At 34.9% G+C, this 23471-nt stretch overlaps 4 protein-coding genes across 4 annotated transcripts; 1 reads left to right on the plus strand and 3 right to left on the minus strand.

The window, feature by feature from the left end:
- Nucleotides 1–3650: 3650 nt before the first annotated feature.
- Nucleotides 3651–6986, minus strand: LOC128676523 (uncharacterized). Its single transcript, XM_053756664.1, has 3 exons — nt 6726–6986; nt 4072–4225; nt 3651–3897 (listed from the first exon to the last, which is right to left on the minus strand). Exons 1-3 carry the CDS (start codon nt 6984–6986, stop codon nt 3734–3736), a joined length of 579 nt encoding a protein of 192 aa, XP_053612639.1. The 3' UTR covers nt 3651–3733.
- Nucleotides 6987–7872: 886 nt separating this feature from the next.
- On the minus strand, nt 7873–11200 carry LOC128676524 (uncharacterized). Its single transcript, XM_064436466.1, has 3 exons — nt 10458–11200; nt 9321–9471; nt 7873–8036 (listed from the first exon to the last, which is right to left on the minus strand). The coding sequence occupies exons 1-3, from the start codon at nt 11196–11198 to the stop codon at nt 7873–7875; spliced, it is 1056 nt and encodes a 351-aa protein (XP_064292536.1). The 5' UTR covers nt 11199–11200.
- A 1508-nt stretch (nt 11201–12708) lies between these two features.
- LOC128676525 (uncharacterized) lies at nt 12709–16539 on the minus strand. Its single transcript, XM_053756666.1, has 5 exons — nt 15724–16539; nt 15413–15490; nt 14806–14878; nt 14700–14774; nt 12709–13705 (listed from the first exon to the last, which is right to left on the minus strand). The coding sequence occupies exons 1-5, from the start codon at nt 16537–16539 to the stop codon at nt 13542–13544; spliced, it is 1206 nt and encodes a 401-aa protein (XP_053612641.1). The 3' UTR covers nt 12709–13541.
- Nucleotides 16540–20320: 3781 nt separating this feature from the next.
- On the plus strand, nt 20321–20968 carry LOC128676526 (uncharacterized). The gene has a single exon (XM_053756668.1). It carries the CDS (start codon nt 20321–20323, stop codon nt 20966–20968), a length of 648 nt encoding a protein of 215 aa, XP_053612643.1.
- The last annotated feature ends 2503 nt before the right edge of the window (nt 20969–23471 follow it).

Consider the following 23471-nt stretch of genomic DNA (forward strand, 5'->3'; position numbering starts at 1 on the left):
AATGCAATATTATTACCTAAAATCAAATCATTTATTCAGAAAAGACCATCACTGGTACTTTTACCTCATATTCTAATAAATCTGACCCAATAAACTTAGACGCGTACGCTACGCAGCTAGCTAAAATCCAAAAAAATGCACATTTCGTCTGCAACAATATTCAGGTATTCTTCGTTATGATTAAAATAACTGGTTAGGTTAATACCTAGGATTAGTGCACTATAATAATTTATTTTGCGGAAATATTATAGACTAAATCAGTCTATACTAATTGTTGCGGTGGGAACTTACTTACTCTAGTGCTGTCGACTAAAGTGAAAATATGGTGAGTTTAAAACAAAGTCGTTACCATAGTAGGGTCGTTTTTCTTAGAGCCTCGCTGGGGACAGTTTAAGAAGCGATGCCAAGACGTGAATTGCACACCTTTCAGGCAGAAATTACTTTTGGCCACTGGTCAAAAGTTTGAACGTTTCCTTTTAACGTTTTTGGTGGACATACATGCGACGTGGGAAAGAAATGAATAAGAAAATTAATTTAACCGTGTTTCAGATTAAATTATTTATATATATAACCACAAAATAGGTGGTGCCGCTAATTTTAATTTGTTGTTGAATGTTTTCGCTTTGTGATGGATGGCCTCGAAACCCAGAAATCCATATTAAAAATACACCCAAAAATTTTAAAGATTTGACGCTCTGTATGTTATTACGGCTTTTATCTCTTGATTGATGTATTTTTCACCTTAAAGAGTACAATTTCGGTTATATTGACAACCTGCTATTTTAAAAAAAATCTAATATTTTGACAATCTCTTGTGCAAATAAAAGATTTGACGGATTCAAGTCACGAGTTGATTAATTTATCGAAAAATATTACATTTCATTAAACTGTTTAAAATCAAGCGGCATTCACAATATCACGTCGACGTATCCAATAATTAAATGGCAATGTCTTTAAATATACTGATACGAGACGAGGCAGACATCGCTAAACGTAAAAACTTTATTAGCACAGTTATCAACATGGTTATATAGCTTGTAAAGTCGGTTGAGCCGACAACGCATTTCTGATTTAACTTAGATGAAGAAGACTAACTTTATCAGGTGACTTGCCCTGTAAGAAAGTATGACAACCTCCGTGTTGTTAGTGGACACAACGCCCGCCTGCTATCTGAAGGTCCTGGGTTCGATTCCCAATGTCTGTAATCAATAATAATTTATCTGCGATTCTGGTTGTGTTGCGCCCGTTTTTGTGCTTGTGTCTATCGAACTCGCGATATAAGCTTAGTACTTTGCGTTGGCCGTTGGATAGTGTTGTCCGTTTATTTTTAGCTATATCCAGCAGGAACTGGGTATACGTTGTGTTGTATTTGTGACTGATTTATGTTATGATGATCATAAAATATTAATCATTTATTTGATTATTATACATTGATCAAACAATTTGTTTCTTTGCCCACTAACGCTCTTGCTCTCTTAGTTTGTCAATTTTAATTTACCATTTCTAACAAAAATTGTTTTTTCAAAAATTCTGGTTCTTATATAAATTGAGTTGCAAAACGGTGAAAAATACGCGCCACAGAATCTAGTATTAAAAGTCAAACAGAAGTGTCATCTGTTTTATTTTATGATGAATACAGCATCACTCAAAAAATAAGTGCACTTAAGTAAGCAAGACATATTAAGAAAAATATAATAGGGTCAAGGTTGCCGTCAAGTCAAAAATAAAAATATGTAAAAAATAGTAAAAATATATTTATTAAATGTCAAAACGTAATATATCTTGTAGTTAAAAAACGTTTTCTTATACTTGAATAAGAACCAAAAATACTTAATTGATCAATTAAAATGACATATGATTATCGTGTTTCAATATGTAAATGCATTATACTACCCTATACAAACATAGATTCTATACGATTGAGTATTATGTGAGCGACAAAATTAAAAAAAATCGAAATTAGCCTGAATTGCTTCGACAAAAGCATGATACGGCCGTGCCGCTTTTTTGCTCGACTTGGCAGAGACACCGCCGTGCCCCCAGATTAATTTCTAAACATGTGTCAGACCTTTGGCACTATTTTCCTCGATGACATCGAGCTAGCACTGTCTCTCTCATCTTTGCTAATTCTCGGTTTCATCCGGGGCTATGACGTTGCGAAACCAGGGGCCAGCGTAAAATATTAACTTTAAAATTTTTAAGATTCTGCCGTGATTTTACATTATGCCATCAGCTGATGTCAATCGTTCTTGTTAAAGTTTTTGTTGTGTCGTTTGATGTGTCGTTTAGTCGCCACGTACGACATCCATGGGAGGATGTGAAGTGATCAAACATCAAGTGATCAAACATCAAACAAACGTTCTGACGTTTGACGACCTCGGTGGCGAAGTGGTAAAGTGCTTGCCTCTGAACCGAGAGGTCCCGGGTTCGATCCCCGGTCGGGTCATGATGGAAAATGATCTTTTTCTGATTGGCCCGGGTCTTGGATGTTTATCTATATATGTATTTGTTATAAAATATAGTATCGTTGAGTTAGTATCCCGTAACACAAGTCTCGAACTTACTTTGGGGCTAGCTCAATCGGTGTGATTTGTCCTAATAGATTTATTATTATTATATTATTATTGTTCTGTACGTTTGTTTGTAATAACTTTATTGCATAATAAAACACTTTAGTGTGTCTTTACACAAGAAACAGAAAAAGAAAGATGAAGGAATGTTTTGGAATATTTAAGTATTTTCTAACGTACTTATTATACCAAGTTCTATGCACATAGCAGGCCGTAATTCAAAAGCACATACGTATTTTATGGTAGTACCTACGACACGGATACGACCCTATAAACTCCGTACTACCTTTCAATGTATGTTAATGTTCTTCGCGATTTTTTACGATGTACTCATTCAGTATAACCCGACATGTTTTTGCCGTTAGGATACTCCTGGATTGAATAAATACCTCCTGAATAAAAAAAAGTTTGTGTTTTATTTCACGAAACACTTTTTTTATCGATCTTATAATTTTTACGTCTATTATACACGACAGTGATAGGTAGTTTTTCTTTCAAATTCACTATAAATTTTTATATTTTATATATTTCGTTCGTTCACGAGTCCAGCTATACCCTATATAGCTATATATCTTTCACAAACAGACCTTATATCAACAATTGGCCTTTGTTCATTCATAGTATATTTTAGAAGCTCTGAAATTATACCCATCACGATGGTATAATAGAGAGGACAAAAAAGTGTCCCCAATTCATCATCGTATCGAGTGTGTTATTGCTAACACTGGTGTCAGATTTGATTCAAGTCGCCTAAAGACATCTGACATGTCTTTTGCGATTACTTACCGCCATCTAGTGGCAGGTGGAACTAAACTGTCCATCAGTGTGCAGGTTTCCTCACGATGTTTTCCTTCACCGGAAGCAAGTGTTGGTCTATGAAACTACTATATATTAGTCAGATTGGTAAACAAACTCATATGGCACGAGTAGGATACGAATCTGAGACCTTTCGCTCCACAGTCTTAACCATTACAGCACCGCTTAAAAAAAAAGTGTCCCCAGTTTAGGTGGCCGTTAGATAGATACACCAAAAATTAACTATCTTTTCTTTAATCAGCTTAATTAAAAATATATCTTCAATACAATTTCCTAATTTTTATAGTATCTGAGCTATGCCGCAGACAGCCATTATGACATAAAGGGATTAATTTTGGAATCGTAATCTATAAAAATTCAAATTGCAACACAGTCACAAGTAACCACGTGATGACACTAAGGAGACTTATAAAAGTGTATGCTCTTATCTCAAACATGCCGTACACTGAAAATATAGGCGGTATATTTTCAATTAGCTCAAATATACTCTTCGCTTTGTCTCTTAGAGGTCCTGCAAAAGAAACACTTCAATTAGTTAAGGTTCAAAAATTGGAATAAAATCAATGAGCCTAAAATCCCGCCAACACTTTGTTCTTGTTATTTAAACACCAGTTACGTTTTTGGCTAGAAGTTTTTGCCAGAAATAAAAAAAAAAATATTTGAAAAAATGCGTCTTTGTACATACCGCTTTGATAAACTGACATTAATTCAATGCTTGACACTTTAACTCTTGAAACTTCCAAATGGAACAGTTCCGCGTGATAACACAAATATATTAGTCCAAATAATTCCAAGGTAACCAAAATCGACATCACGATCACTCCAGTGAGATCTACCATCTAAAAAATTATTATCTCATTTTTGTTTGTCCTTTTAAACCTTGTGTATATGTTACCGGCCAAACCCGAGTCCAGGATAAACTAGTTATGCCTAGGCCAAACTAATTCTTCCTACATGCGATAGGCTAAACTGGTTTAGCCTAGGCTATACTAGTTCGTCCTATCGTATATAGGAAAAATTAGTTTATCCTAGGCCAAACTAGTTACACACTCAGGTTAAACGGGAATGACCTAGTCTAAATTAATTTAGCCTAATACAACAAACTAAATCTCCGAAATAGCATTTTTAATATTAAAAATACTATATTGTTTTCATATTATTAAAAATACTAATATATTATTAATTGTTAGAATGTGATTGTTTGTTTTACCGTTATCGTTTTAATGAAATTATGAATTTTAATTAAATAGTATTTTATTCAATTTACTTATTTAGATATTCTATAATGTTCAGACTAGGCCATGCCAGTTTATCCTAAAAGTGTGTATTTCTATTAGGATAACTTAGTTTATCCTATCGAGCTTAGGAAGAACTAGTTTAGCCTAGGCTATACCAGTTTATCCTATCGCATGTAGGAAGAATTAATTTAGCTTAGGTAAAACTAGTTTATCCTGGAATCGGGTTTGGACGTTAATATATACATACTTACATAAAACATAAATAGTATCAATTCCGAGTTTTAGCTCAATCTGATAGTGAGAAATAGAACAAGGTAGGTTAAGGGTTTAAAATAAACTGTATAAATGCAATATTAAACACGTTAACCAAATGTCAATTTAATTGATCAATTTTTTTGATATTAGATTGGTATTTTTAGTTCTCTCTAAAGTAATTGAAGCACTTTTTGACTTGTGACGTCATATAATTGAAACACTGTTTTGTCATACAAAGCCCCATGTAATTTTTTTTTTGTTTTTGACACATGTGAAATGTATCCGATTTGACTGAATAGTCTATTGTAAAAAAATAAATTAAAACTGTTATTTTCAAAGTTTGATCTAACTATTTATTAATTAGTGTGAGTCTAACAAGGCAAGTATAAAATAAATATAAATATATAATAGGACAAATCACACAGATTGAGCTAGCCCCAAAGTAAGTTCGAGACTTGTGTTATGGGATACTAACTCAACGATACTATATTTTATAGCAAATACATATATAGATAAACATCCAAGTCACGGGCCAATCAGAAAAAGATCATTTTCGATCATGACCCGACCGGGGATCGAACCCGGGACCTCTCGGTTCAGTGATAAGAACTTTACCACTGCGCCACCGAGCTCGTCATAAAAAAAACACATGTTAAGCTTATAATAAAAGTAAAGTCTTACATTATTTCGAAATGAATACAGTATCATACGAAACACAGTGAAAACGGTAATAACACATTTACTTCTGAATAATAATACCTGAAAAAGATTCGTTTCAGTTATAAAAATGAAAAAAAAAACTTATTGACTGCAGGTACTAGAAATGTGATGAGAGATGACGAAAAACCTGGAGACGCGAAATCTTAAGGTGAGTTGCACCAGTTTGACGTTAACGTTAACCTGCGCGCCGCAGTCTTTTAGACAAAATGGCGTAGGTACTGTGCGTTTTTCTGTACGGGTCAAAGTTAAAGACAAAGTTGACTGGTACAATCCACCAACTCGAGGGGATAAAATTACAATTACAGATATATATATATATATATATATATATAGAAAACATGCCAAATATGTTCCCACACGTATTAGGCGAAAAAGTATCCATTGATAAAGAACTATACGAATTAAAGTTATACCGAGCTACGAGAAAAAATAAGAGATTCTTAAGCCGTTTTGAGTAGTCTAGCAGTCACATTGAAATATTACGAGAATGGGATAGAAATATATTTTTTATCCCAGTAAAGTTTTTCCTCATAGCTCTAACGTAGGCAGGCCAAATCACTGTACTTACTTCGAATTTGTAAATATCTTGGTAAACATGAAACGAAGCTAATAATTCTTTTAAATAAACATCCAAATCACATTCGACGAAATCAAAATGGTTTAATGAACCCAAACCTTTAAGCACATCACTTTCTCGAAACAGTGGCTCCGATTTAGGGTGAAAATTTAAATAATTACGATGATACTTTAAATGATGCACAATCATATAGTAAACTAAACGCAAGCGCATGGAAAAAGACAGCATTACACATGAGCAATGCGCATTTTCTACCCACGTAGTCAAGTGGGTAACTATGACCGAGAGAGCTCCGAATATAATTAGGATGTCGTGTTTCATCATCACGTAAACTAGCAATGAACATATAACAACCAAAAACAGTCCTGTAATCCTTCTACTGTTATCACTGTCCATTTTATACGCAGTTTTTCTATAATTATTTTTCATTAAACGGCCCGAATTGTACAGCTTTACATATAACTCGATATTCTGGTCGTTGTGCAGTAACCTTAAATGGATAATAAGCGCGGCATAAATAAATAATCCACAACACATAAATAGTATGACCGTAACTACATCGTCGGGGTATGCTCTTTCACTATAGTGTAGTATTTGATAATATCCAACACTAATGAACATCAAAATAGCGATAGTATATATTTTATGCGTTATAGTTGGTGCAGAAATGAATTGGTTTCTCGCGTCGACACGACATGATCCCAGGACGAGCTGGAGACGCCAAATTAGAGCAAAACTGTTCAGAAAATCTTCATCTAGAATGTCATTGGATAAATACTCGGCAATGCTCGCGTGACCTTCGTCTATCATGGTGAAAAGACGAATAATGTTTGATAAAATAATATAATTTTTCTAAACACGTTCCTACGTATTACGCTGGCCGAATACAACACGTTTAAATTTTACAGTATGAGACAATCGATCGACCATTATAACTAAGTAAATATTAATAATATTACACACTTAACAGAATTGGAAGTGTTACCTTAATTAAGGGTAAATTAGATCAGTCAATTTTAACGTTGATTTTAAATTACGAGTACGCTCCGCCGACTGGTACAGCTAACGACATAGTTCACTGGTGCAACTGACCCAAGTTTCACTTAATTGTATTTTTTTAAATTATACCTAAAATAATATATCATCAGGAATATATGTTTCGCCCAATATTTTTTCAGTTAAGTCTACGCGTCACTTTTTTTATTTACGGAGAGTGGAGAGTGGAAAGAAGTCTCGCATTGTCCTCTTTTGTAAAGTCAAGCTTTTGCTTGACTTTTTTTTAGTTTAGGTTTACCTACACTAAAAAAATTCGTTGTCGTTATCTATTTATATAAAATTATATATAAAATTTTTTATGGTCAATTTTCTGCAATTTTCTGATAGTCTGTTTAGTCTAGTCTGTTTCTGAATAGTTACAAAAAAAGACCACCAAAAAGTTCGATGGAACTTTTTCGTTCATAAATGACACATACTACGACGCGTAGTATGTGTCATTTATGAACACCTATACGACACGACACGACACGACACGACTACACTCTGCATACAAACACGAAGCAAAAAAGAAGTAAAATAGGTATAACTGGAAAAATTCCCTACAAATTGATGAAGTGAACTTCGGTTGCGTGTGAATCGAACGCTAGGGCCGCTAGTTGAAAATAAATTAAATTCTTCATTTAAACACATTTATCGACATCTATAGGAATGTAAATTGTAGCAAGGTCACAAGTAGCCATGTCATAAGGGTACAGAGTTGTATAAACGTGTGAGCCGATATCTGCCACATGCCGTACACAGAGAAGCGGGGCGGTGAGTTTTCTATCAGCTTGAATATCTTCTGCGCCTTCTTTCTTAAAGGCCCTGTAATAAACGTAATAAAATAGCGTATTATTAATAAAAAAAAAAAAAAAACGTGCTTCAAGTACTGCTGGAATAGAAAGGCCAGGCTTACCGCTAAAAAAGCTAAAAGTGCAAATTATGAAGCGTGCACCGTCAATAACACTAGGTGGATTCAAATTCAAATCATTTATTCAGAAATTAATATAAATATAAATATAAAATATAAATATAAATATAAATATAAATATAAATATATTAGGACTAATCACACAGATTGAGCTAGCCCCAAAGTAAGTTCGAGACTTGTGTTATGGGATACTAACTCAACGATACTATATTTTATAACAAATACATATATAGATAAACATCCAAGACCCGGGCCAATCAGAAAAAGATCATTTTCCATCATGACCCGACCGGGGATCGAACCCGGGACCTCTTGGTTCAGTGGCAAGAACTTGACCACTGCGCCACCGAGGTCGTCAATTAAACGTTCACAGGCACTTTTTCTCATCAATTTTTATATTTATAGTTATTTCTCACAAGCTACGAACTACTGGCATTTCGGAACGACCACTGCTGAGAAGAAGTGCCGAAAGAAACTCATTTGAACAGTTCCGATCCGAGCTAGGCTTAGACGACCGCGAGAGTGAATTAGTAACAGCTGCCTTTCATGCCGCGTTCTTCAGTTTTCTGCCGTAAAAGGAATCAGGGATATCAAACTTCCAAAAAGAGTTGTGTTGCATTTGACTTTTTGTGAATTTACATCGTAATATTTCTATTTTACAACATTTAAATACAAATTGTATACCCACCAATTTGCCAACCAATGGTTGGATAATAAACTCAAAATCCGTCAAACAGGAATAGAAGGAATAAGTTTTTTTAAGTAAATTAACGTGGTAGTATATCAAAAAGGCTTATATCTATAACATAAGTGGCAAGATTTGTCAATGAATTATTATGGGGCCCTTTCTAATACTATGATTATTTTTACATATTATGATGTGTCATAGTTACAATAACCCGGGTATTTGTTTAACACCATCGATAAGATCGTCTTCATAGTCGTATTCCTCATGGCTGAGGGTCGTGGTTATTACGTGGAATGAAACACACACAACTACTTTCTTGGCATTGTTAATGGAGTGGTTTGCCATTGCCTTCTTTACTTCACACACAAGTTAATAAGAATCAACCAGTGTGCAGGTTACCTCACGATGTTTTCCTTCACCGCATAAAATATCAATAATATAGAATAGCATTAATCATACCATAGTAATACATAACTGACTCGCGACTTACCGTTAGGATAAACGGACATAATATTAATTGATGACTGCTTGACTCTTGTAACTTCTCTCTGAAACACTTCTGCGTGAAAACAGAAGAAAAATATACCCATTAGATCCAATAAAGCTGTTGATACAACTATAATAGTCCCATTAGTCTCCCCCTGGAAATCAATATTATGTGGTTAATTTATTATGTACGACCAAAACAATCATATTCAATTTATGAACTAATAATATGAGTGTAAAAATTTTATGAATATCTAATTATTATATACTTTGGGAATAATATAAATTTATATATATACAGACATTAAGACAGGTCCTAACTCAAATTCGTCGTGATACGGCAACATTTAATTTCAAAAGTATTTATAATACACACTTCCAAGAAATCATATCTATGTTTAAAAATAAAAATACTAAGTATGTGTGTGTATGGACATTGTTATAATTATGCATATACTCGAAAGAAAATACGATTTACAAATAAAGTGTTCGAGGCCCTCGACTACGTCTCGAGCTTCAACATCCATATCAAAATCTGTTACATTCGTTATTCAGTTCTATTTTTAAAATAGTAGTAATAGTAAATGTAGGTAACATTGTGTAAAAAATAATACATAGAGAAAAGACAGCATGCGACCAGGACAAAACACAATTTAAACAATAAGATAATTTGGAAAAATTACTGTTCAGTAAAATACACTTACTTTATTTTGAAATACAAATATTAATGTTCGGCACATAGTTACAACGAATGCTATAACTTTACCGATGAATAAAAACATCTGGAAAAAAATGGTATATAATTTATTTAACCAATGTAATAAAATGACCACAAAATTGCTTGAACTAGTCAAACATTTAAGATAGATGGATTTGCACACCACTACAGACTTTTCATTAAAGGCCAGTGCACACCGATTGCGTAAAGTGTGAACGTGCACATTTTTTGTATCGAGTTTACGTTAATAATAACGATATTCATATAACATCGATTTTAAGATTTCAATAACTCCACTTATAATTATTAAACTATTCGAGGAATTAACTAAAATTTATTCCGAACAAAAACATTCATGGACATACTTACTACAAATCTATAAATTTCTTGGTAAAGAGAAAAGGAGACCAAAGATTCCTTTACAAAGACTTCCAGGGGGAAATCAACGAAGTCTGTGTCACCAACAGGACCCAACACTTCCCTCATTCGAACCTCGCTCATCAAAGGTACATCTTTTATATCAACATAGATTTCATAACGGTTCAAATGATGTGTTATCATATAGTATACTAAACGCATATGAAACCCAAAAAAGACCATAATATTGGAGCAGTGAAATATTTCCATATGCATACTTGACTGTACAATCAATATTGCTAAGCTTGACAGCACAAATCGTTGTCCTATCACAATAACTATGAACAACATACCAATACCCAGCGAATATAACGTTAAGACGCGCTTATCGTTAGAGTAAATCAGTTTCTGCACAGTCATCTTGTAATTGGGTTTGAATAAGCGACTCAATTTGCACAATTTGATGTAAAGATCTGCGTTCTTTTTGTTGTTCAGAAATCGAACATGAATAACACCCATTGCGTAAATCAATACGTTATTAATTAGAAAACTAGTGAAAAATAATCTATCCAATAACTGTATATCAATAGTCGAATTATATTGAGCTATATCATAATATCCATAAATTACAAATATAATTATAGCTATAGTATACACTTTTTGGTTTATAGTGGGTTCGGTTACAAAGCGATCTCGCGCGTCAACCCGACAACAGCCGAGGAAGAGTTGAAATCGCCTGATGTTTTCGAAGATTTTCAAAAACTCCTCATCCAAAATATCATCGGATAGATATTCCGGATTACTCATACGCCGTTGGTCTGTCATAGTTTATTGAATTGTTAAAGGTTTTGCAATTTTTATATTAGCATTATATGTCTGTTTCTTTGTAATTTGATGAAACATAGTATTTTTTTTTCACTTTAACTAGAAATATTGTTATTACTTCGTTCATAATAGCTAGCCAAACAAATGAATCTAACAAAGAGAAAAATTAAGAGAATACTTTTAAGTGGAATTAATAATGTACAGCACTTAAATTAATAAGTAGGTAACTATTACTGGCATTACTTATAAATCAATACATATAATAAAAAAGTAGAAAAAAATGTCTATACATTGAATATATTTACATCAAAACAAAATTAGACGATAGAGTAAAAGTAAATAGAGTAAAAATAAAAATTGTCTGTATGTCTGTATGTGTGTTTACTAATCTCCAGAACATACATAGCTATTAAGCCTGGGCAACATATAGGGTATAAATAATTTTGAAAAATGATGGTCCGGCTAAACTATAGGAAATAAAGAAATGACGCCTTAACAAAAAGCTGTTCACCCTGAGGAGCATTTCCTGTTGAAGTACCTATATAAATTTAATTGAAGTCGAGATTCTCACGGTGTGGTACCGGTAACTGTACTTATCCCGCATATACCGCTTATTGCGACTTTATGTGGCTTACTTCAGGGTGAGTAACTCTTCAGGTCTATTTAGCAAAGACCCCCAGGTCTTGCTTCGGGCGCTAATATAAAAAGACCTGAAGATATATAGCATATAAATATATATTTTTATCTCTCTATAATTTTGACTCCTTACTAAAAATGGTTCTGCACGCGAACGAAGTCGCTGGCATCAGCTAGTTGAAGAATATATATATAAATTTGTTATGACTAAAATATTATGAACACGATGTGATGTTGAACGTTCGATGTTTAACAGTAATTAGTGGAATTGTGTTTTTGTTCCATCATGGTCACTTCAATACAACATTGGCTCAAATGATGGCTCTCTTCTTCTTATTTAAAGATAATATTATGCTTTTGTATTTGAGGAGTTCTCTCCATGGGAGAGCCGCATCATCAGGACGATAATAAATTGCCTTTGGAATTTAAGCCAAAATTACATAATAGTTTACTTTTGACCGTTGAAAAGTTTTTCTCCCTGATAGCCGTTTCTGGTACACCATCAGGTATAACTATTGCCTTATATAAACTAAACGGGTATTCTTTTTTCAGACCAATGTAAGTGCCGGGAATAGGATTAATTCACATAAATAAGAACATTACGCTCTTATATCTGTGGTTTAATTTAACTCTTGTATCTGTACTGAACTTTACACTTTAGACTTTGTTATTTTACGAATGTAACTTGCTATGTTTTTAATATGTATTGCTATCACTATTAAAGAAATTAATCATAATACAATTGACTTAAAGCTAATAAATATAGAACACTTATAAAATTAGACAATCGAATCAATTAAAATAAAAGGAACTTGTTGCTCGAATGAATAATATTTACTTGGTATAATTTATTTGTAAGAAGTGACATAATGATAATTTGTTCAACTTTAGGCCAAAGTGATATGTGACAACTGCCCCTAGATGGCGGTAGTGGCAAAAGACATTTACTATCGAAAGACAGATATGTCTTTACGCCGGGCAACAACGTTCACATGGCGCAAATAAATGTTTAGTAGGGTTTACGCACTAGTATGGTTGTACCATGAAATTAGTAGGTACTCCGTAATACCTAGTCGCACTAAAATTAAGCTCTCACTACTGTCAGCTGAACAGGCGACAGTGATAGATAAAGGGAGGATCCCATTCGCCCAAGCTGCGAGGAAGAATAGGAAACCAGCATTTACCTCGTAGCCGAGTGCTCTGTAATATGCTGCAGCCGATGATAACAGATTCCCATGATCTATCAGATACTTTATCTGAGAATGATCTTAAAGACATAACATTAGGACAGTTACTTAGTTTCTGCAACGGTACAGGTAAATATTATATAAAGGGTTGCAGCCGTCGACATAGTGTTTCCAGTTAACACGCATTCCAAAGAAGTATGGTCTTTAGAAATGGTCCCAGATCAGGGGAACCGATCAGCTGTTTTAGATTCAGATTCAGAAGATTCAGATTATATTGCAAGTCACGAGCTATCAGGTTTGTTATAGTTAATTACACATATTCTTTTAACACCAAATTGTATAAGAAAGTAAACTCATGTTTTTTGCAAATGAATAATCTTTGTCTTTGGTTACATGCATAAGTTGATAGTACGGGTGACACTCTGCATGGGCACAGAAAACATAGAGAGCATAATTATACATCGTGTATGCAGTTGATGAATCAGCTTCAATAAAATATTTTCTATAGAAACTCGAATTGCAAAACCGTAATAAGAAACCAGGTAATGGTGCTAAGAAGGCTTATGAACGTATATGCTCGCATTTGCCATATCCCGTACACGGAAAAATTTGGTGGCGAGTTTTCTATCAGGTCGAATATATTCTTCGCTTTGTCTCTCAGAGGTCCTGAAAAGAAAAGTTTATTTTATATCAAAATATTATCCTGACAAATAAACATATGTAAAGCGTAATGAATTATGCGTTTTTCATTATAACAAGAGCTAAGAAAAATTTCTCTCTTCATAGTCGTATTCCTCATAGCTGAGGGTCGTGGTTATTATTTGAATGAAACACACACAATAACCTTTCTTGGCATTATTAATGGAGTGGTTTGCCATTGCCTTCTCCATTTCACACACAAGTTAATAAGAATCAACCAGTGTGCAGGTTTCCTCACGATGTTTTCCTTCACCGGAAGCAAGTGGTGGTCGATGATAACTACTATACATGAGTCAGATTGGTATACAAACTCATGTGGCACGAGTAGGATTCGAACCTGGGACCTTTCGATCCACAGGCGGGCATCTTAACCATTACACCATCAACGCTTCACTTTACTTCAGAAGAACAATTTAGATCAAGTAATAAAAATAAAAACAAAAACCATGATGATAAATATATAGGTATTAGGACAAATAAATATATAAGGATCACCACTGATAATCACACAGATTGTTAAGTGAAAGTTGTTACGTATGTTTCATTCCATGTAATGACCCCGACGAGGAATACGATACGACTATACTTGTTAGAAAATTGTCAAGCTTATCGTCTTTGAACACATCAAGCCAGCACATATTTTTCTTGAATTTGGATCTCCATGCGCCAGAACCAGCCGAAAGGCTTTCCTGGAGTTTGTTTGTATCTATACCATACTTAGTAGATATTGAAATCCTTACATATTATAAAACAAAGTCCTCAGCCACGTCTGTCTGTCTGTTCGCAATTAACTTAAAAAATGACGGCACGGATTTTCATGCTGATTTCACCAAAAGATAGTATGATTCCTGAGGAAGGTTTTGGTGTATTTGTTTCTACCCGAGCGAAGCCGGAACGGTCCGCTAGTATTTAATAAAAAACGAATTACCCCCCTACTGCACAAAATTCGATGTGTACGCACCGCTTGGATAGAATGACATAACATTGACAGTTGACACTTTGACTCTGGACACTTCCCACTGGAATAGTTCCGCGTGGTCACGCGGAACTATTCCAGTGGGAAGTGCAAAAAAAGAAAATACCAAATATCTCCAGCGACACCAAAGTCACCATCACTATCAATCCACTAAAATCTTGCATCTAAAAAAAATTGTTATACTATTAGTATTTTTTACATCAACAGGCAAATATGCGCTGCGCTTCACCAAATGGTAAGGCGTCCATAAGCTATTGGTGACCTCCACTAGAATTGCCGCTGGAGAGTCCAACTATCGATAGGACATCAAAAGTTTGACAACAAACAATAGTACCGATACTAATTTAAATAAATTATCTGTATCACACATGGATCGTCGCATTGCCATAAAATCTAGAGGCTCATTTTAAGAATTGTGAGGTTATATTTTGGCGGACTACAAATCATACTTATATTATAAATGCGAAACTTTTTTATGTATGTGTGTTTGTATGTTTGTTACTCTTTCATTCTCATTGTTATGATATTTAGTACACGTGTAGAATATAATCTGGAATAACACATAGGGTATTTTTATCCCGAAATTCCCACGGCAGCGAAGCCCCGGGGCGCAGCTAATAGGTATTATACATGTCAAAGGGTTTTTTATAATATAGTGGGCAAACGACCATGCGTAATACGAGAAATGAAGTACTTACTTTATTTTGAAACGAAAACAGTACCATTCGAAACACGGTCACAACTGCTATAATGCATTTACTTCTGAATACAAGTATCTGTAAATTAAATCAAATATATGTCATACAAATTATTACAATAACACCATAGGTTAACTAAGCGTGCGGGAAATATTTGTACATAATAGTAAAAGTTTAAACTGGTTATCTTACTAATAACCAATTTAAACTTTCAGAGTAAAAGCTTCTACTAAGTAGATTTGTTTTTCACAATCTATGAACTAAGTCAAAATTATTGCTTATCATCTGGTTTTGTGATTCACAATACTTACTTCAAATCTGTAATTATCTTGGTATCTGGAAAACGCTGCAAAAATATCTTTCAAATATACATCTAACGAAATTTCAATGAAATCTGTATGTTTTATTGATCCCAATTTCTTGAGTATTCTATCTTCCATAATGAATGGCTCTTCTTTGAGGTTCACGTAATTTTGTATGAATTTTAAATGATACATTATTATGTAATAAACTAAACGCATTCGTAGCGTAAATGAGCGCATTATGCTGGTGCAATGTACAGATTCAACCAGCGCTGTAGTCTGTGAGATGATGACTGCTATCGCTCCTATCATAAGTGTGATATCTCTTGTTAATGAAAGGAGCAGCAAAGGACACAAGAACACTAAAAGGACCGTCATCACCCGTAAATTATTAGCACGAATCAAGTAATACGCGGCATCTCTGTAATTACTTCTCAAATGACGATCACAATGTGACAGTTTCACATGAAACTCCGCGTTTTGACGGTTGCGCATGAAGCGAGAGTGAACAACAAGAACTGAATAATAAAGCACACCGCCCAACAAAAATATTTTTAAATAGATCTCATCATGGCGTGATATATTAGTTCTATTATTATACTGTACTATTTGGTAATACCCGAACACCACGAATGTTATTATGGCCAAGCTGTATATCTTTTGGAATATAGTTGGCGTAGTGACGAATCGTTGGCGTGCGTCGACGCGGCATGTTCCTAAAACGAACTCCATTCGCCAAAAATATGAGTAGCCTTTCAAGTAGTCTTCGTCCAGAATATCTTTAGATAGATACTCAGATATGCTTATACGGGCTTGTTCTGCCATAGTAATCAGGCGTTTTTTTTTAATCGCAATCTTTTAAAATTGATCTAACTGAATATTTATTATTTTTATTATTAAATGATAGGAGCGTTTGTATAAAAAATATTGGATATTACGAAAATTAATAAGTTATTATAAATTACGTAAAGTTTTCGAAGGTAATGAATAAATCTATTTCAATAAAAAAAAAAAAAACTTAAGCTTGCTAGCTACAGCGGAAACTAATCCAAAGTTACTATTTCGTATTCATATATTCGATAAATTGAGCGATCAACCACAACAAAATTAACGTAATTAAAAGTTATTAAACTGATATACCATCAATGAATTACCACCGGAAATGACCAAATATAACGAAAACTCAACACGATTCAAAAAAATCCTAAACCCATTTGTTTATTAGGATAAATAAAAAATACACATCGAGAGCAAATGGTCCTTCAACAATGCACGATTATTAGCCAATTACTTAGAAACTAAGGGTCGGTTGCACTATTAAACTTCGATGTTAACTTTAACCTGCGCATTTAGTCTTATCGGCGGCACGACGACGGCGCGCTGGTCAAAATTAACGTCAAAGTTGACTACCGGATAGATTTTCATACGGTTCTCGGCCATAATTAGTCTAATTCCTGATATGGTAGAGGTAAATTTTAGCTGTATGAAGCCGGGATAGGTAGCTAGTATAATAAGAGAGTGCATTCAAATTCAAAATTCTTTATTCAATTTAGGATGATATACATCATTTATTGACGTCAAAAAATTACTTAATCTAAGTCTACTGCCGACTTCCAAAGCGCAGGTGAAGAAGAAGCGACGCAACAAACTTCACCGCAGCCTTTTCTCCAAGGACGTCAATCAACAAATATAGGTCTTTTATCTAATTAACTTTAATTAAAAGTTAATTAACTCTTCCTTATTAAACTGATAGCATTACTTTCTGTATACACCACTGCAAACCTAACATCCGCCACTCTTTATATTAAATTTCGTTATAAAATTATCAGTGGCCGTGACCACACCCTTTTTTGGGGTCTGGATCCGCGCTAAATTTACTAAACAATAAAACAGCGCAAATCTGACCACCACCTTAAATATTACAATACAAAAGGGCATAGACCATCCAAAACATGGACCGTCTAAATGTGACCGTATCAATCTGGTACTAGCACATTACATAGCCGGACACGTGATCAATCGTGCCTGACGGGCCGTACGGTCGCCGGATACGGTTCTGCGTGAAACCAACTATTTATCGTCCGTTTTAATGACCGTACCGGACCGCTGTAAGACCTGCTAACATCAATTCCTATGTCTGTCGATTTGTCTAAACTCGGGCGGAAATTTACGATTTCAGTGGTAAGTTACATACGTACATTGTTTTGTTAAAAGCAGTAGCTATTTGTTATAATGTATTATACTTAATTCAAATCTTAACTGCAGGTTCGATTTTTCACCTAGTTACCTACAGATTTTTTTATTTTAGTATTAGCGGCCCGTCCCGGCTTCGTACGTGTAAAAACTTAATAAATTATATAGATACCTTCCTCTGGAATCACACTATCTATTGGTGAAAACCGCATAAAAACCCATGCATCATTTTTCAGACTTTGTTTTATAATATATAAGGATAAGAATGAAAATGGTAAAGCTTTTCACAAAATATATAGCTAATGTCTTATTAGCTCCATTGTTTAGTGGATACGTCGTTAGACACAAGATTACTAACGCAATATTTCTACCATAATGTTACAGTTAATGAATTATTTTTGTTTATGATTTTCACTTGCAGAAATGTAATTTTTTTTCGTAGAAGCAGCAACCTGCCAAGCTATAATGGTAGCTGGATGGCAGCCTACAGATATTGTCAGTTCTTTTGCACACCGCAATATAGTATAATAATCCAATTCATTATGTAATGAGTTTATTAAATTATTTAAACTCATTACATAATGAATTGGATTATAGTGCCCTAGAGTTCTAGCTTCTTATTTATAGTTGACCCGTCTTTCGATTTACTTTTATGTACCTCAGCTACAATAAAGTATTAACTAAAATACAAATATGTAAGTATTAAATATTAGTTTTTATTTTTATTTTTTTTTATGATTTGTTGTAAAATATTATTGGTGTTGAATAAATGAAATACATAGATTATAAATAAGTAATTAAACGTGTCTTCCTAAATTTAAATATAAAATTATATTGAGATTGCAGGAAAATGAAATGAAAATACACAAATAAAAATACGCTACAACTTACATTAATATTACTTAGTACCGACAACATTATCTTCAGAGCAAACCACATTACACAGCTATGGTCTGTGTGTCTGTCAGGTCGCACATGTTTATCGCGCGGCTTTGTCCGAAGTTGCACCGGCGTTGATACTACTTTTATGACGTTCTCAGCGGTTGAAATTTTGTATTCGTACCGCTCGGGACACACTGTCGTAAAGAATATAATTTAAATTTCATTGCGCAACTAAAAAGGAAAGTAAAGCTTAGGTCTTCTTGGTGTCGACTTCAACAATTGGACCATTGAGGAACTATAGTAGTTTTAACTATTACCTAATTGGCCTAACTCAAAGCATTTATTCCGAAATTAAATCTTCACAAGGACATTTTAAGGAGAAAAAGCGAAACGTGTTAAATAAGTCAAATGATAATTGATAAGTCAGTTATATCATAGAAAAAAAACAAACTTATATTTGTAGTTCATTTCAAGTAAGTTGAATGCCAACGCCCGCAGTTTTATATTTGTATCCACGACTTGGTACAGAAAGTCACCCCTGCGTCCGGTCCGACGCGTATTTCACATTTTTTTATATAGCTACTTGACTCGATAAAAAATAAATAAGTACAAAAGGTATAAAAATAACCAAATAAAATAATTAAATGTCACTGATTTGACTAATTGGAAAGTAACCAATTAAAGTAAGGCATAGTTCTTTTATCCAGTGTGTAGTGTACCTTAGCTGGCGGATTGGCGAGCTAGACTTCGTGATATATCGTCCCAACAATGTTGCTGGTTTATCTCCCAGATATAATGCATTAACGGAACACTTACCAGCAACTGACACGAGGCTAAAACATGTCATACTTTGATGAAAGTACCTACGTAATTATTCCGTAAATCTGTCCTAAGTTTGGATTTTAGGATATCCTAAAATGTAAACTTTGTAAAAATTTGTCTTTTTTAACTTCCCAAACAGAAGAATAAAATGTATAGTATACAAGCGACCCGCCCCGGCTTCGCACGGATGCAATATTATGCACGTTATATACAAACCTTCCTCTTTAATAATTCGCATCAAAATCTGTTGCGTAATAGACAGACAGTTGGAAGCGACTTTGTTTTATACTTTGTAATGATATGTAATGAAGTGAGCTTCAACGGCTGAGGAAGGAACCTGGAAAACTTTCAGATTAGAGAGAGAGAAACGATATTGTACACATTCGAATTGGAAATTTTCTTCATAATGCACTAATTTAACAAACGGTTTAATTTTCCCTCCTGCTGTTCCCAATTTCATTAGAACGAAACAAAACACTCGCTCGTTTTCCACAGTCCAGACAAATTAATTAAACAATAATTTTGTTTTTAATATTATGTCTGTACCATGCTCGTTTTTATGTGTGAATAGATATATCTAAGTAATTATTTTAGGTGTATTTCTAGGACGCGTGCGAACCGGCATGAATAGATATACACAGAACTTACTGTTAGGTTAGGTTAGGTACCTACCTATATTTATCGCACGATCTCCTGTGAGGCAGCGTGCATGCTGGCCGGTAGTATTCCTTGGGACTTAGAAGCCAGGACCCTCGCGTCTCTGTTCAAATGGCGTGAGGAGGCACTAGCCCGGGGCCACCGGCCAGCACCTAGGGAGATTGCGGGACGCCGCAACGAGCTGTGTCAGCGCAGCATTCAGGAGTGGAGCCACAGGCTGGAGCGGCCCTCTGCTGGGCGTAGAACCGTCGAGGCTATCCGTCCAGTTTTGACCCAGTGGTTGGCGAAGCAGCACGGTTCGCTTTCATACCGCTTGACGCAGATGCTTTCAGGGCATGGTTGCTTCGGGGGGTATCTGTGTCGAATAGCGGGGCGTGAGCCGTCTGCCGTTTGCCACCATTGCGACGGATGTGCTGACGAGGACGCCCAGCACACTTTGGAGGACTGCCCAGCCTGGGACGAAGACCGCGCGCGGCTGCGCGCGGTTGTGGGGGACGACCTCTCCCTGCCGGCTGTCGTAAGACAGATGGCCGATAGCGAGACGTCGTGGACAGCGGTGCAGGCCTTTGCGGAGAGCGTAATGCTCCGCAAAGAGGCGGCGGAAAGGGAGAGAGAGGATACAACCGACCTCCCCATTCGCCGCCGGCGCACAGGGCGCAGGAGGCGGGCATACGCCCTGCACCTGCTGCCCCCACAATAGAGCCGGTCGGGTGGCGGAAACGGGATTTCCCGTCGCCCGGCTTAACGGCCCCCGGGTAGAAAGGCGCGCCCATGCCAAGCGCGCCTTTACCCAAGCGGGTAGAACTGAAGGCTGACGAGCCGTCCCGCTGGCCGCCGTGGTAGCGGCCGCCGCGCCGGGGCTGTGGAGCGAGAGTAAAAAAAAAAAAAGGTACCTATATATTTTCAGATCATAGAACAGACAGAAGGATAATTTGGTATTCATTAATTATGGTATACAACACACTTAGTAAAATTAAAAATATTTTAATCTGCCTATATTTTTTCGCATATCTTCATTTCTGCAACAAGGTAGGCATGATACCTTATTATATATATACATTTCTATCTAAAAATACAATTCAATGTCCCATGTCACAGTTGCTTTTATACGTTTCAACATAACTTCAAATATACTTTGAAAGCTAGCTCGCAAATTTACAAGTAAATTGAAATATTACGGGAGGTGGCCGTATGCTAAACATTGTCTCACAAAGCCGTGTGTGTGTTGTAGAAATATGCTGGCTATCTCAATTTATATATTACCCTTTTGTAATAGATTCCTGAGATTACAATTTTTGTGAAGGCACCAAATTATCAGATCTCATACTTTATTGCCGTGAAAGAAAGAAAAAAGATAAATTAGGTACCTATGTAGTTACAAAAAACATTACTGTATACAAATTAGGTAAATCCTACATGTTTTACCGACTACTTATGGTTAAATCCAGAGCGTGTTATCTATTAAAAATAATAATAATTTAGGCACACTAACTGACTCTTAAACTACGACAATTTTTGATTTTTGTAAGTAATTTTTAACAATTGTCAATTAATAAAGTCTTGAAGATCTATTTAAATAAATTCAAATTTAAGCATTTACATTGATTGGAAATTTGGTTTCACATTTTTGGCGCCATACATAAAAATTATATGATATTTTTATTAATGTTTATTGCACTAAAAAATACATGTGATGATACAATAGTAATTATTTATAATATTTTTATTAATGTTTATTGCACTAAAAATACATTTGATGATACAATAGTAATTATTTATAATATTTTTATGAATGTTTATTGCACTAAAATTACTTTTGATGATACAATAGTTACAATTATGTCAAGTATTCTCTGCCAAATCACTATTGTTTGTGTCTTTTTGTTAATCTATGCCATTTGAACACTTGGAGAAGTTGATAAACGGGGTACAAGATATATAGAACATTCATGTAATCATTAGGTACTACAGAGTAGGTAAGTAACTACTAATTCCATGACAACATTTTGTACCTAGGTACCGACGAAAAACAGGAACTGCGCAAAAACTTTGTTCTAAAACGTATGGAAATTCTAAAAGGGAGTTTACACAATTCGAAATCTAATACCCTAGACTTGTTCCTGATCATTCCCATTTATCCTGGATCTACATAAAAATGCATCCAGTGCATACCTACTGCGTCGCATCGCCTGCCAGCTTTGTAACGTAGAGACCCGACTTGTAAGGAAATTTATTTTAAATACAGGAATAAAACCCACGCCGTATAGGTATCTATAGTTTGAGTAGGTATTGTCGAAAATATCTAAAAAGATGTAGGTAAGTATTTATAGTCAAATATTCAGATTTTTAACTTATATCACATAAAATTACATCACTTTAATGAAAATTGTTTTGAAAAGTTCAGAAATTTAGTCGTAAGAGTATAATCGACAAAAATACAAGACAGAATTTCGCATTTAGGTATATCCGTAGGTATTTGTAAGTAGTTACCTACAATAAAACACATTATCAAATATGAAATCATGTCATCATGTAAAATAACATAAAATCTACCCTATTTACAAAACATTCACATTCCATAGTAGATAATCTAAAACATCGGTCACCCATCTCGAAGACGGGCGTCGCCTCCCACGTGCAATCTTTAATATTACAGCAGTGGGTTACCTCAACACGGCTCCGACGCCGAGACACGGAGAACGACGCTCATCCATCATCCCGGCATGAAGATGACATTAAAATAGGGCTGGCACTCACAGAGTTTTCAAGACATTCTATTTTAACATTCACGGCTATGCCATCAAGAGATAACTAAGAATTTTAAAGATTTCACACTGATTTTATACCTGATATAATACTCCTTTTTGAGAATGGGGTGGTTGCCTATATTTGCTACTGTCCCTTAGTCACCTCGTACGACATCACGAGAGGATATGAACAGGTCTTAATTTAGGGTGGTAACACATACCGTAAAGGAGTTTTTCCAAGTATAAAATTGATTGACTGGGAAAGATCCCTTGGATAATTCCGCCATTGTATTATATTGTACGAACCTTATTATATTGTACGAACGTCAGAATGTGTTCTTTGGACACAAAATGTATACGAAACAAACAAAATTGTTTTAATCGACAGGACACTAGTCTAAGATTTGTGTCGTTAGAACTAACAAATTATACAAGTGGTACTAATAACATTTTGAA

The sequence above is a fragment of the Plodia interpunctella genome, chromosome 16 (assembly GCF_027563975.2).
Source record: "Plodia interpunctella isolate USDA-ARS_2022_Savannah chromosome 16, ilPloInte3.2, whole genome shotgun sequence".
Taxonomy (NCBI): Eukaryota; Metazoa; Arthropoda; class Insecta; order Lepidoptera; family Pyralidae; genus Plodia; species Plodia interpunctella.

Bases quoted from the DNA above. Each gene is read 5' to 3' on its own strand.
- LOC128676525 (XM_053756666.1), bottom strand. From the start codon at position 16,539: ATGGCAGAACAAGCCCGTATAAGCATATCTGAGTATCTATCTAAAGAT. The intron at 15,491-15,723 runs GTAAGTATTGTG...TTTAATTTACAG, and splicing joins AAGATAATTACAGATTTGAA to ATACTTGTATTCAGAAGTAA. The intron at 14,775-14,805 runs GCACTTCCCACT...TTCCGCGTGACC, and splicing joins ATTTGGTATTTTCTTTTTTT to ACGCGGAACTATTCCAGTGG.
- LOC128676526 (XM_053756668.1), top strand. From the start codon at position 20,321: ATGCTGGCCGGTAGTATTCCTTGGGACTTAGAAGCCAGGACCCTCGCG.
- LOC128676523 (XM_053756664.1), bottom strand. From the start codon at position 6,986: ATGATAGACGAAGGTCACGCGAGCATTGCCGAGTATTTATCCAATGAC. The intron at 4,226-6,725 runs GTCATACTATTT...ATAATTTTTTAG, and splicing joins ACCCCGACGATGTAGTTACG to ATGGTAGATCTCACTGGAGT. The intron at 3,898-4,071 runs GTATGTACAAAG...TTTCTTTTGCAG, and splicing joins AATGTCAGTTTATCAAAGCG to GACCTCTAAGAGACAAAGCG.
- LOC128676524 (XM_064436466.1), bottom strand. From the start codon at position 11,198: ATGAGTAATCCGGAATATCTATCCGATGATATTTTGGATGAGGAGTTT. The intron at 9,472-10,457 runs GTAAAGGAATCT...ATTGATTTCCAG, and splicing joins ATTTCCCCCTGGAAGTCTTT to GGGGAGACTAATGGGACTAT. The intron at 8,037-9,320 runs GTAAGTCGCGAG...CGTTTATTACAG, and splicing joins TATGTCCGTTTATCCTAACG to GGCCTTTAAGAAAGAAGGCG.